At 42.4% G+C, this 15,031-nt stretch overlaps 1 protein-coding gene across 3 annotated transcripts in view; it reads right to left on the bottom strand.

The window, feature by feature from the left end:
* LOC117886322 (serine/threonine-protein phosphatase 4 regulatory subunit 1-like) overlaps nucleotides 1-15,031 on the bottom strand; it is a 46,653-nt gene that overhangs the window by 24,877 nt on the left and 6,745 nt on the right. For 2 of the 3 annotated variants that reach the window (XM_034788023.1, XM_034788024.1), the window contains 4 exons: nucleotides 6,252-6,384; nucleotides 4,999-5,105; nucleotides 2,811-2,953; nucleotides 2,158-2,304 (listed from right to left, as the gene is read on the bottom strand). In XM_034788023.1, the coding sequence (XP_034643914.1) occupies nucleotides 2,158-2,304; nucleotides 2,811-2,953; nucleotides 4,999-5,105; nucleotides 6,252-6,384 (530 nt within the window). Of the gene's footprint in view, nucleotides 1-2,157; nucleotides 2,305-2,810; nucleotides 2,954-4,998; nucleotides 5,106-6,251; nucleotides 6,385-12,393; nucleotides 12,454-15,031 lie in introns of those variants that run through there. The other variant, XM_034788025.1, reaches the window with a different exon arrangement.

The following is a 15,031-nucleotide window of genomic DNA, read 5'->3' as shown; positions in this document are numbered from 1 at the left end:
GGGGGGGGGGGTGTCTGCGCACTCTGGTGGATCAAAGCAAGTTCGATATAACGCGGTTTCACCTATAACGCGGTAAGATTTTTTGGCTCCCGAGGACAGCGTTATATCAGGGTACAGGTGTATGTCCATACTCTAGCCAGCTTTAATCTAATTAGCTTGGATACCAACTGCAGTGAAGCTTCAAGAGCACAGGCTGTACAAGCCCACCTGGGACCCTGGGTATGTATTCAGGCAACTAGTCCACGCCAAAGCCTGTTCTGCCACAGCTTTACTACTATTGGTACCTGAGCTAGCTAAATTAAAGTTAGCTCGGTTACATCTATATGTGATGGAATAACACCTCCAAGTGCAGTGTAGACACACCATCAGGCTACGTCTATACTACGAGTTAAGGTGAAATTCCCCTGCTCACTTACACATACTCACACTAGCTCTCATCAAGCTAATGTGAGTATAAATAGCAGTGTGGCCAAAGTAGCACAAGTAGTGGCAGCTGTAGCCTGGCTTAGCTGTGCTGAGTACATACCACTGGTTTCAGGTGGGTTTGTACTCTGCAGGCTAAGTTGTGCCTCCACTGCTGCTACGCATGCTACCGTGGCTATACTGCTATGAGCTACTGTATGTGTACGCAAGCCGGAAGATAACTCCCCTAGTCCATAGTGTAGATGTAGCCTCACAGTGTCTCAACTGAAATTGTTTGTCAACACCATAATGATGCCTATTCTTGAAAATTACTTAGGAAAATAAGATTTGGAAAGTCTGACTAACTGTCTGACTGAAAGCTATATAAGGTGGGTGTAACAACATTTACAAGCAGAAAAAAAAAAAAAAAAGATTTTTCCAAGAAGAGTTATTATAAATAACAGTCTCAAAAGCAGGGGAGTCCAAAGGATTCCTCAAACACTTCACTGATGCAGGGCTCAGAATTTTCTTCTGTCTGACCACATGTACTAGGCCCAGGAAATGTACTAGTTGAAAAGTTATTTGAATTGGTTCACAAAGTGTTTCTATCTTTGGCAGACCAAAAAACTTTACTGTGACATTGTTCTCATTACCATCTTGCTTTCTTCACCACTTCAACTTTAGCTGGTGATCTCTTCTGAACTAGATAAGGTTCCTTACAAGAGATCCAAATTAGTGTTTAAGAGCCCAACCCTACTCCCATCCAAGTTAATGACACAACTTGCATTGATGACAATGATGCAAGTTTGGGGTCACAAGGGGCCCAATACAACAAGTTACTAATGACCACATAAATTCAAGCCTCAATGGCTTACCATATTTAAAGCTGGCATTCCAAGCTTAGAGAGGATTTTAACACTGGTTTCTAACTTCTCAAAATAATGGCCAATACCATCTTGCATCTCCGTGTTAATCATAATTCTAAGTTTTTTTCATTAAATCAGGCTTTAATTCTATTCCAGAAGGTTTACAAAAGAGGACCTTGATCAACTCATATTCCTTGATCTAGAAATGTTTTACCAGCACTGGCTGAGGCTGGAAGACAGCAAATTCCAGAACTCAAGTTAGGCCTTGGCTACACTCGGGAATTCACAGCGCTGCCATGTGCGAGCGTAGTCGCGCCGCCAGCACCGCGAGAGAGCTCTCGCAGCGCTGTATGTACTCCACCTCTCCGAGGGGAGTAGCTTGCAGCACTGCGAGCGAGCGTGCGGCGCTGCAGGCTCTGATTACACTGGCGCTTTACAGTGCTGCATTCGCTGCGGTGGGGGGGGGGGAGTGTTTTCACACCCCTGAGTGCAGCACGTTGCAGCGCTGTACAGCGCCAGTGTAGCCAAGGCCTGAGTTTAATTTTCATTTGCTGGTTTTGTTGTGTTTTTTTAGGGTGTGTGTGTGTGTCTGTTTAAATCTCACATGCAGACATGCATATTGAGACACTGGAAAGGGGCTGGGAAACTGGTCAGTCCTTTACAGAAAGATCACTTGTAATGGGACAACTGAGAAATACAGGCAGAATTAAAACTAATCTTCCAGTTAACTAGTTTACTTAATTAGCAAGTTAGAAGTTTGAATACAAAGTCCATCTCCCAGATCCTTGCACTGACCAATGTATACACCAATTAAAAAAGAAAAAAAAAAAAAGTATCCAAATAGGGGATACAATTTTAAAACAAAAAAATCTTTTTCACTGCCACTTACATTCACTGCTTCCACTTTGTACTCATCGTCACTGTCTGGAGCAGAGAGGTCCAACAGAATTGGACACACCTTATTTTCAATATCATTTTGAGCAAGGAGTTCTTGTTCTAGCAGTATCAGCAGTGCTTCCTGACTTGCTTTTCTAACCTAGTAACATGCAAAAGAAAAGATTAAAAAAAATACACAGTAAATGCAGTATTTTATGAGAACCATAAAAGTAAAGTCAATATCTGTTTTCACGGAATGGAGTGCAAAAAGTCAAGAAAACAGTGAAAAGCTCATAACTTTTAATAAAACTAAGATATTCTTAGTAACAAACATAAAACCTTGAGGATTTTAAGGGGACTTTTAACCCAACTTTGGGTACTAGCTTCCTGGTTGGAACACTGAACTGGGACTCAGGAGACCTGGATTCTATTCCTGACTCTATCATTGACCTGCTGAGTGACCTTCGGAAAGTCATTTCCAATCTCTCTGTCTCAGTTCCTCCATCTGTAAAATGGGAATGATACAGACGGCCTTTGTAAAGTGCTATATAAGATCTAAGTATTATTAGCACTAATAGAAATTAATGTACAACTCCTCCGTATTGTGAAAGGTCCACATGCCATACTGAATTAACTATACAACTTTTACAGTCTGAGATTTCCTACCTGGTTGTTAGGGTCTGTGAGGTATCTCACTACAATGGGCATAAGGTAGTCAGAAAATGCTGTTGGGAAGTTTGGTCGACTTTCTTGCAGAAAAATGGCAATGGGAGGTATTTGTTCCATCAGTTCTGTCCGTACAGTAGGCTCTGGCAGCATAGAGAAAGTCAAAATGGCTTTAGTAAGTTTAAAGTTAGAACCAGATACTTTCAATAAATAGCATTTCCTCTTGTGAAACTATGAAAAGCCACACAAAAAAAAAGAAAAATCCTGTTTTTAGAAATGTCACCATTTAGAATATCTGTGTTTAAAGGTCAGCTGAGAAATCAAACGGTCTCAAATATAACCTCCCATCAGCCCAAGAGACTTAGAGCCATATTTTTAAACAAATGGATAGCTATCTTCCTTGAGAATCTTGCCCTTTTCATGCATTATAACTAATTTCCTTACAGCTTCTGGGTACTAGTACCTCATTTATCTATGAGCCAATGCATGCAGATGGAGCTAATGGTCTAAAAGAAAAGGAATGCACACATTTTTCACACCGTTTTCCTGTGTGCACTGAATATTTTTCATCTTTTGAAAAGTATCCTTGTTTCTTTTAAACGAGTCTGTCATAAAAAACATATCATATAATTACTAATAAGGTAGAGATATGTATTTTAAAGCTATTTCTCCCTTGAAATGATCTTCATTGCAATTAACATTTTCCAATTGTTTTTAAGACAGACTCGTTTAAAAGAAACAAGCAGAAAAATATCATAGAAACAAAACTTTAAACAGTTAACTAGTTCAGGCGTAAAACCCAGCACACTATAACCCAAAGAAAGCAATCACTTACAGAAGTTGTCATATTAAATATACATAAATAATATGTGACCAAAAAACATTCCCAAAACCATATGTTAATGCATATGTTAAACCAACCCCGCCCAAACATCAGGAAATTCAAATACAAAATTCTTCAATCCATGTTAACTTGCCCACAATAATATACACAGTACGAGCAAAGTGTGGGTGCGCTTTTGGGGGCATGTGGGGGGGGGGGTTACATATATTTTTACCCTAACTACTCTTAGTAAGTAGAGAAATGTTTTGGGAAATAACTTTTTTCAATTCTGGGTGCCTAAAGTTAAGCACCCAGATTTATTCTTAGGCACCTACATTAAGTGGCCTGGTTTTTAGAGGTCCTGCTGCTCCCTGCTGAGTTCAATGGAATTTGTAAGTATTCATCGCTAATTTAAATGAAGGAATATCGTTTTGGAACAGGATTTTCAAAGGAACCTAAGGGAGTCACACACCCAACTCCCATAGAATTTTAATGGGATCTGGGTTCCTAACTCTCTTAGTACCTTGGCTTAAGTCTTTATGTTTGTACTTTCTCTATGTACAGACTTTGCCTTCTGATTTTTTTAAGTCAGGAGCTGACTTTAAGACAGAGCCCATAGAGAAATAAGCAAAAACACAGAAGCTGGTGTTCCAGTCTCTATGGCTCCCATATGGCAAAGCCATTAACCGTTTCCAGAGAAGAATTGTCCAGTGACTAGAACACTGGATTATGGGAAATCTTGGTTCAAGTCCCTGCTATGCCCAAGCCTTCCTGTGTGACCTTGGCCAAGTCACTTAGCTTCTTTAGGTCTTAGTTCCCCATGTGCAAGATGGTGATAAACAGCCCTTCTTTCCCTCTGGGATGTTATGGGATAAATACATTAAAGATTGTGAGATAGTTAAACTCTACAGTAATGGGTGTCATATAAGATACATGAGGTATATTAAGCAAGTGTGTTTTGCTCAATCTACCCTGTGCTTTAACACATTCACATTCCTTCTTCCTCTTCCGAGCCAGATGGATCAAAGATATACTCCAGAATGAGTATGATTTCTAAACTAAGAGACGAGAAGAGTTCATTGATACACCTGGCTGCTGAGTGTTGCATGTGGAACTGCTGCCAGAAGCCACGTCCTTCAGTCACTAACAGATGTCACACCACTCCAAACAGAGCGTATATCACATATACAAAGGTAGAGTGGAGAGCTGAATAAAAAGTAGGTCACAAGGTGTTCACAGTACATAGACCTGTCCCTCCTGCTCAATGAACCCTTACACAGTATTTGTCAACCCAAACCAAGCAGTAGTAAGTCAGTGAAATACTAAATAAGGAGTTTTAAAAAATTAAGAAATTGAATCTCAAACCTGCATCTTCGGACAGTCTGACCACTATCTCCATTACCGTCAAGAAATCTTCTTCATTATTACTGAAATCTCGAAAGACATCAAGTAGACCTCTGGCAATAATCTGTCTGTGAAGGGACAACATAATGTGCACTTTAACATCCTGCTGACAGCTTTGGGGAGAGGTGGGGGGGAAAAGGGGCAGGGGAGAATATCATAAAAATGCAGGGCTGGAAGGGATCTCAAAAGGTCATCTAGTCCAGTCCCCTGCAGTGAGGTAGGGCCATTATTTATAGACTATCCCTGACAGACATTTGTCTAACCTGTTCTTAAAAATCATCAATGATGATGATTGCACAACTTCCCTTGGAAACCTATTTCAGCACTTAACTATCTTATAGTTAGCAAGTTTTTCCTAATAGATCTAACTACCTACACTGGGAGAACAATTGATTACCATCCTCTTTATAATAGCCCTTAACATATTTGAAGACTTATCAGGTCCTCCCTCAGTCTTCTTTTCTCTAAATGTACCCAGTTTGCTTTAGCCTTTCCTCATAGATCAGGTTTTCTAAATCTTTTAGCATTTCTGTTGCTCTCTTCTGGACTCTCCCAAATTTGATCACATCTTTCTTCAAGCGTGGTGCCCAAAACTGGACACAATACTTGAGCTGAGGCCACCAGTGCCAAATAGAGTAGGACAATTACCTCTTGTGGTCATACATATGCCCCAGAATGGTAGTAGCTTTTGCAAAAAAGCATCATATTGTTGGCTCATATTCACTCTGTGGTCCACTACAACTCCCAGATCCTTTTCAGCAGTGCTTCCCCCTAGCCAGTTATTCCCAACTTTATATTTGTACATTTGATTTTTCCTTCCTAAGTGCAGCATTTTGCACCTTAAAATGATGGCCAAACTTCTTTTTAAATGTTCAGGCATACAGAACAGGTACACAGTATGGCTACATCCCAAACCAAATGTAGAACTGTGGGATATAGATGTCCTGTTAAGGTGACCAAAACTGAAAATTGGGCCCTTGTAGAAATTATGTACAACAAAAATTCTGTTTCTACTACAATAAAACCTATAATAAATATGCATTTAAAAATGCACAAGAGGTATGGTAACATAATATTTTATTCTTCATTTAAAAGTCATAAGAAGATTCAGAATAAAATAAAAAATATTAACATAATGGCTAGAAAACAATGGGGAGTAAAATAACAATGCAGAAATGTCTTTAAGAATATTAGTCTAATTGTCATGTCCTTACCGATTAAATATATTCTCACTAAAAGCATATTTTTCCAAACGAGCAAGCGGAGTCAAGTTATCCTGTCCCGGAATGTCCAAGAATGCAGTTATCCTCATGCTATCACAATCTGGTCCATAGTCTTCAAATCCAACTTTAAAAACAAACAAACAAACGTGTCAGTAAGAGAAGAAATCACAGAATTAAATATATCTCCTTGGCAGAATCCCTTTTAGAAATATTCTGCATAACAGAGCCACCTATCAATACAGTGCTTAAAACTGCTCAGATAGAATCCAACTTCACTTAGAGAGGTCAATGGCCACACCCTCATGCACTTCAACAACTAAGCTTTTAAGGATGAATCCAGAAGTGAAGTCAGTCTGATTGAAGTAAATGGGAATTTTAACAATGACTGCAAAAGTCACGATTTGTCCCTTATACGTAATATAGGTTGAGATTTCCAAAGCCACTTAGACACATATTTCCCACTGCAATTAATGAGAGCTGTGCATCTAACTCCTATTAATGGCTCCGAAAGTCTCAGCCCTACCTGGTTTATATTTGGAAAATGCAAAACTCCTTCATGTAAGTGACGTTCCTTCTTAAGGCTTAGTCTACACTATAAAGTTTTGCCAAAATAGCTATGTCAGCTAGGAGTGGGGGGAAATCATACACACCCAACCAACGTAGCTATGTCAGCAAAATCCCAGGTGTATACTCAAAGATACAACAGAAAAGTGCTTTTGAACACTATGGCCTGGTCTACACTACGAGTTTAGGTCGAATTTAGCAGCGTTAAATCGAATTAAGCCTGGACACATCCACACGACGAAGCCCTTTTTTTCGACTTAAAGGACCCTTTAAACCGGTTTCTTTACTCCACCTCCGACCAGGGGATTAACGCTAAAATCGGCCTTCGCAGGTCGGATTTGGGGTAGTGTGGACGGAATTGGACGTTATTGGCCTCCGGGAGCTATCCCACAGTGCTTCATTGTGACGGCTCTGGACAGCACTCTCAACTCAGATGCACTGACCAGGTAGATAGGAAAAGCCCCGTGAACTTTTGAATTTCATTTCCTGTTTGCCCAGCGTGGAGAGCACAGGTGACCATGCAGAGCTCATCAGCACAGGTAACCATGATGGAGTCCCAGGATTGCAAAAGAGCTCCAGCATGGACAGAACGGGAGGTACGGGATCTGCTCGCCATATGGGGTGATGAATCAGTGCTAGCTGAACTCCGTAGCAGTAAACGAAATGGCAAAATATTAGAAAAAGTCTCAAAGGCCATGAAGGACAGAGGCCATAACAGCAGTGCCGCGTGAAAATTAAGGAGCTAAGGCAAGCCTACCACAAAGCCAGAGAGGCAAACGGAAGGTCCAGGGCAGAGCCACAAACATGCCGCTTCTACGCGGAGCTGCATGCCATGCTAGGGGGTGCAGCCACCACTACCCCAACCGTGTGCTTTGACTCCATCAATGGAGAATCACGCAACAGGGAAGTGGGTTCGGGATACGAGGAAGATGATGATGAAGACAATGAAGATAGCTCACAGCAAGGAAGTGGAGAAACCGGTTTCCTCAACAGCCAGAATATGTTTATCACCCTGGACCTGGAACCAGTAACCCCCGAACTCACCCAAGGCGTGCTGCCAGACCCTGAGGGCACACAAGGGACCTCTGGTGAGTGTACCTTTGTAAATATTACACATGGTTTAAAAGCAAGCGTGTTTAATGATTAATTTGCCCTGGCAATCGCGGTCAGTACAGCTACTAGAAAAGTCTGTTAACGTGTACGGGGATGGAGCAGAAATCCTCCAGGGACATCTCCAGAAAGCTCTCTTTCATGTACTCCCAAAGCCTTTGCAAAAGGTTTCTGGAGAGGGCTGCCTTACCCCGTCCGCCATGGTAGGACACTTTACCACACCAGGCCAGTAGCACGTAGTCTGGAATCATTGCATAACAAAGCATGGCAGTGTATGGTCACGGTGTTTGCTGGCATGCAGACAACATCCATTCCTTATCTCCCTTTGTTATCCTCAGGAGAGTGATATCATTCACAGTCACCTGGTTGAAATGGGGTGATTTTATTAAGGGGACATTCAGAGGTGCCCGTTCCTGCTCGGCTGAACAGAAATGTTCCTCGCTGTTAGCCACACAGTAGGGGGGAGAGGTGAAGTGATCATCTCAGAGAATTGGGTGTGTGTGTGTGGGGGGGGTAGTTGGGTTTGTGCTGCATGTTAACCCGGAAACCGCAGCCCCTCCTTTTACATTGCAAACCCATTTTAAATGGCCAACCCAACAGGTGTTTGGTATGGGAAATGAGGGCGCTACTGTTTGAAACCATTCCCACATGTTAAGAAGGTTAAAAAAGCCAAAAGACTGTGGCTTACCATGGCTGCCTGCAAGCCAAAATCTGTTGCCTGGCACTGCGTGAATGATCTGTCACACCAAACCGGCAGGCCCTCCATATAAGAGGAAAAATGCGACCTTGTAACGAAAGCACATGTGCTGTGTAATGTGAACAGCAAAATGTAACATGAAAGAGTGTACCCACTGTTCTCTAAAATGTGTCTTTTTAACCACCTCTCCCTTCTCCTCCACCAGCTGCAAATGTTTCTCCTTCACAGAGGCTAGTGAAGATTAGAAGGAGAAAACGGCGGATTCGGGATGATATGTTCTCGGAGCTCCAGATGTCCTCCCACGCTGACAGAGCACAGCAGAATGCGTGGAGGCAGTCAATGTCAGAGTGCAAAAAAGCACAATATGAATGAGAGAAGAGGTGGCGGGCTGAATCGCGGGCTGAACAGAGCAAGTGGCGGGCTGAAGAGGATAGGTGGCGTCACCTTGCTGACAGAAGGCAAGAGTCGATGCTCCGGCTGCTGGAGCATCAAACTGAAATGCTCCAGCATATGGTTGAGCTGCAGGAAAGGCAGCAGGAGCAGAGACCGCCGCTACAGCCCCTGTGTAACCAACAGCCCTCCTCCCCAAGTTCCATAGCCTCCTCACCCAGACGCCCAAAAACGCGGTGGGGGGGGCCTCCGGCCAGTCACTCCACTCCAGATGATTGCCTGAGCATCAGAAGGCTGGCCTTCAATAAGTGTTAAAGTTTTAAAGTTTTAAACTGCAGTGTGTCCTTTTCCTTCCCTCCTCCCGCACCCCTCCCAGACTACCTTGGCAGTTATCCCGCTAGTTGTGTGATGAATTAATAAAGAATGCATGAATGTGAAGTAACAATGACTTTATTGCCTCTGCAAGCGGTGCTCGAAGGGGGGAGGGGAGGGTGGTTAGTTTACAGGGAAGTAGAGTGAACCGGGGAGGGAGTGGGGAGGAGTAGAGGGTTAATCTAGGAGAAACAAACAGAAGTTTCACACCGGAGCCCGGCCAGTCACAAAATTAGTTTTCAAAGTTTCTCTGATGCGCACCGCGCCCTGCTGTACTCTTCTAACCGCCCTGGTGTCTGGCTGCGTGTAATCAGCAGCCAGGCAATTTGCCTCAACCTCCCATCCCGCGATAAATGTCTCCCCCCTTACACTCACAGATATTGTGAAGCACACAGCAAGCAGCAATAACAACTGGAATATTGGCTTCGCTGAGGTCTAGCCGAGTCAGTAAGCTGCGCCGGCGCGTTTTTAAACGTCCAAATGCACATTCCACCACCATTGGGCACTTGCTCAGCCTATAGTTGAATAGGTCCTGACTACTGTCCAGGCTGCCTGTGTACGGCTTCATGAGCCATGGCATTAAGGGGTAGACTGGGTCCCCAAGGATGACGATAGGCATTCAACATCCCCAACAGTTATTTTCTGGTCCGGGAAGAAAGTCTTGCTTCCTCCAGCTTTTGAAACAGACCAGAGTTCCTGAAGACTCGAGCATCATGAACCTTTCCCGGCCATCCCACGTTGATGTTGGTGAAACGTCCCTTGTGATCCACCAGGGCTTGCAGCAGCATTGAAAAGTACCCCTTGCGGTTTATGTACTCGGTGGCTTGGTGCTCCGGTGACAAGATAGGGATATGGGTTCCGTCTATCACCCCAACACAGTTTGGGAATCCCATTGCAGCAAAGCCATCCACTATGACCTGCACGTTTCTCAGAGTCACTACCCCTGGTATCAGCAGGTCTTTGATTGCGTTGGCTACTTGGATCACAACAGCCCCCACAGTAGATTTGCCCACTCCAAATTGATTCCCGACTGACTGGTAGCTGTCTGGCGTTGCAAGCTTCCACAGGGCTATCGCCACTCGCTTCTCAACTGTGAGGGCTGCTCTCATCCTGGTATTCTGGCGCTTCAGGGCAGGGGAAAGCAAGTCACAAAGTTCCATGAAAGTGCCCTTACGCATGTGAAAGTTTCGCAACCACTGGGAATCGTCCCACACCTGCAACACGATGCGGTCCCTCCAGTCTGTGCTTGTTTCCCGGGTCCAGAATTGGCGTTCCACGCCATGAACCTGGGCCAGTAAAACACCATGATTTGCACATTGCTGGGGCCTGTACTTTGTGAGAGGTCTATGTCCATGTCAACTTCCTCATCACTCTCGTCGCCGTGCTGCAATTGCTGCAATCGCCTCCTTGCCTGGTTTTGCTTTGGCACGTTCTGGCTCTGCATATACTCCAGGACAATGCGCGTGGTGTTCATAATGCTCATATGTGTTCATAATGCTGCCGCGGTGATCTGAGTGGGCTCCATGATCCCAGTGCTATGGCGTCTGGGCTGAAAAAAGGCGCGAAACTAGTATCTGACGGACGGAGGGAGGGAGGGGCGAGTGACGACATGGCTTACAGGGAATTAAAATCAACAAAGGTGGCTGTGCATCAGGGAGAAACACAAACAACTGTCACACAGAATGGCCCCCCCCCAAAGATTTAACTCAAAACCCTGGTTTTAGCAGGCCGTTGATTTCACGGGGGGGGAGGGCGCAAATGAATACAGAACAAATCTGGTCCATCTATTTTTTAGATCTTAAGCTGGCAGCAGACGGTGCAGCATGACTGCTAGCCATCGGCATCTTCTGGGTGCTTGGCAGAAAATGCTGTATTACGACTGCTAGCCATCATCGTCAAGACGGTTCAATAGGACTGCCAGCAGGACTGAGTCTCCAGGAGACTAAACATGTCTGCCCAGGTGCCTCTGACCGAACTCACTGAGGAGTACCACGACGACGACGGATACCAGTCGTAATACACCATCCACTGCCAAAAGGCAAGGAGCTGCTGCTATGTAGCAATTCAGCCCCACGTCTGCCAGCACCCAGATAGCCGATGAAGGCTACCAGTCATACTGCACTGTCTACTGCCAAAAGGCAATTAGCTGCTGCTGTGTAGCAATGCAGTACCACGTCTGCCGGCACCCAGATGACATATGGTGACGGTGAGCTGAGCTGAGCGGGCTCCATGCTTGCAGTGGTATGTTGTCTGCACAGGTAACCCAGGTAAAAAGGTGCGAATCAATTGTTTGCCATTGCTCTGGTGGAGGGGGAGGGGCCTGACGACATGTACCCAGAACCTCCTGTGACACTGTTTTTGCATCATCAGGCATTGGGATCTCAACCCAGAATTCCAATGGGCGGCGGAGACTGCGGGAACTGTGGGATAGCTACCCACAGTGCAAAGCTCCGGAAGTCGATGTTAGCCTCGGTACTGTGGACGCGGTCCGCCGACTTAATGCATTTAGAGCATTTTATGTGGGGACACACACAATCGACTGTATAAAACCGATTTCTATAAAACCGGCTTCTATAAATTCAACCTAATTTCGTAGTGTAGACATACCCTATGTCACTCAGGGAGGTGGTGTAACTAAACCCACAGAACTGCTTTTGCTGGTATATGTTGAATATCCACTAGGGGGCTTTGCTGGAGTAGCTATGGCCAGCAAAAAGCTCTATAGTGTAGACACACCCAAAGACTCAACTTACACAATCATCCTTTAGAAACGGCGATTCACCAAAAATGTGATCACATGGACAATTAAATCCAGAATCAATGTCTATAAGCTTTTTATGTTTTTTTGGAAATAGTGCTGCCTTAAGGCTCTCAATATTTGTGTGTGTTCCTGAGTGCTGTTCAGTAAGTACAGTCAGGTTAAAAATCATATCTAAGAAACTTGTCTTTACCTGTTACTAAAAATTCCTTAGATTATTAAAAATGAAAAAATAATCTTACTTTTCAGTTTTTGCTGATTGCTTACATTTTGCCCCTCAGCTTCAGCAGTGAAGACTATTCAGTTTCACTTTCAGATTCTCATGCTCAGTACTACAGAGTTTACATCCCAAACCCTGTAAGTGAATGTTTAAATTCAAACAAAAATACTTTTCATTTTTCTTTAAGCCATGAAGATATTTATATTAAAATTAGGTTTTATAATGCTTAAAAAAAAAAAAAAAAAAAAAAACACACATTTCAGAATAAAAACTTGATTTTGTCTTGGAAAAAAATGAATATTTGTTTAAATTTTGACCAAGCGTTGACATTTTAGGGATACACATATCATAAGAAACTAGCAAACTGTTTTGGTCTTCTGGGAAGAAAGAATTTTATTGGGGGTGTATATCCCACTTCTATAAATATACTGATTTGACTCTAGCACCCAAGCCAAAAATCAGTGGGGGGGGGAGGAAGTCTCGCAAATTTATCGTGAATTGTGTGATATGTGGTGTAATTCTTGAAGCCATAGCTCCTGGAATCGTGCAATTAGTTACATGAGAATCTTATCTTTCATTTTAAAAACAATTTCTAGTCCTTGTGATTGTGGAGAAAAGCTTGAAAACAAACTGTAAAGGCTCAAACACAGAAGTCAAATAAAAAACCCACGATTCATTTTTAAAAAACCCTCATGATTATAAAGTTAATCTTGTGATTTTTGAAGCTTAACACTTTTTGAATGCAAGGGGTTGAAACACGAATTTGGATAATTTTAAACAAATCAAATTAGAGTGGCTAGTATAACGATAGAGTGGGAAAGTTATGATTTATTTTCATTGTTGTATGCAGAGTTGTGGCCATGACTGTCCCAGGATATTAGCGCGACGAAGTGGGTGAAGTAATATCTTTTATTGGATCAACTTCTTGTCTCTCTCACCAACAGAAGTTGGTCCAATAAAAGATATTACCTTATCCACTTTGTTTCTCATTTATTTTCAGACAGGCAATGCAGGGTGGATCAGAATTTCCGTAATAAATATTAGTAATTTTCCCTTGCAGACAAATTTGGGAGTTTTCCACTGACGATACATAAACATCTCCATGCAAGTGTGATTTTCTTGTGATTTCAGACTCTTAACAATATTGTTACCCAAACAGTACTCTGTTAGCATTTGCTCTCCACCCCATCTGTTGTCACTGGCTTCTAGTCCTGTAAACGTTACAGACCACGCATAAATAATAGGTATAATAGTTTGATCCACAGGATAAGATATTTCTAAGCTCTGTCCTTAAAGAAATAAACTTTAACAGCAAATTAAGCTGCATATAGTATATATAAGATGACCTCCATTCAGCTATACCTTCTACTTTGTCCCTTGAACTTCAATTTCTGCACCTGTTGACATCATTTTACTAAGAATTATACACAGAGCCCACATATATAGTATAATCTATGTAATTACTGTGATCATAATTACAACATTGGTATTGGTTGCACCAGAATTCCTCACTATACATCTAAGGGAGTCTCTCAAACCAGTGGAAGCTTTCAAAGAGCAAGAAATGCTAAATGATATTGTTGCGTATATAAAATTAAGCAGCTCTTAAAACAACTCAATAAAAACAACAAGTAATCAGGTATTTACTGCACTTATTGACCAGGTATATTCTGTTATGCTTTAATTTTAAATTGATGCATGTGTAGGCTAATGGATTGTGATCTAGCATCCAGGGCTTTGGAGCGGAACCCGGACCAGTAGGTTTTTTGCCCGGAGCTGGAGCGGAGCAATTAAAAAATTTGATTGCTCCAAATCCCTACTAGCATCTCCCGGCTCTGACAGACTCCATCAATGGACTTCGGGTGGGAGAGTCACATTGGACCCAGTCCTAGTCCAAGTGAAATCAATGGAACTTCTGCAACATACTTCAGAAAGGATCTTTAATCGCATCTCGGTTTCCTGCTCTGTAAAATGGGAATAATAATATTTAAATCTACCTCACTGGGACATTGTGAAGATTAACTGATTCATATAAAATGCTTTGAAGAAATAAAGCTTTATGTTAAAGTATTATTGTTTAATAAGAGTAACATACCTTCCCAATAGCTGACATGCCAATAACGAAAATCCCTCTAAATGGGATGTTACAAATTGCACAAGACTTCTTATATTCATTAAGTATTTGTTATATCTGTCTATTCATTTTCAAATTAGGATTTGCCAGTACATTAAAAAAATTATATCTGTCATTTACACTCTCTGAGCTATCGGATACCACACTCTTCACAGGGTTCAAATGCTTGCATTTAATAAGGATAAACACCTTCACTTCTGTTCTCACCCTTCATTTATTACAGCATTAATTTTAAAAAGGTCAACACTTTTCCCCAAAGATCTTCTTAATGTGTGCCCTGATATAACGAACTTTGGCTCTGAACCACATTAAAATGCTCCACTACCAATGATAGTGTTCGAGTGATACTGCAGTGTATATAAATACTAAACTGATATGGATATATTATTTGGAGTATCAATCAGCAAATATTAAAACTATGCAGATAGCTATTTTCAGCACAACTCTGCAGGTGTGATGCATATGAAATAAAAACAAAATGTGAAGTCGCTGCGAAATGCCAAATTTGCTTTTTACTCTCCCCTCC

This window comes from Trachemys scripta, chromosome 12 (genome assembly GCF_013100865.1).
Source record: "Trachemys scripta elegans isolate TJP31775 chromosome 12, CAS_Tse_1.0, whole genome shotgun sequence".
In the NCBI taxonomy this organism is placed as follows: domain Eukaryota; kingdom Metazoa; phylum Chordata; order Testudines; family Emydidae; genus Trachemys; species Trachemys scripta.
Note: the sequence above shows the minus strand (reverse complement) of the source record. Positions and strands in the feature narration are given on the sequence as shown.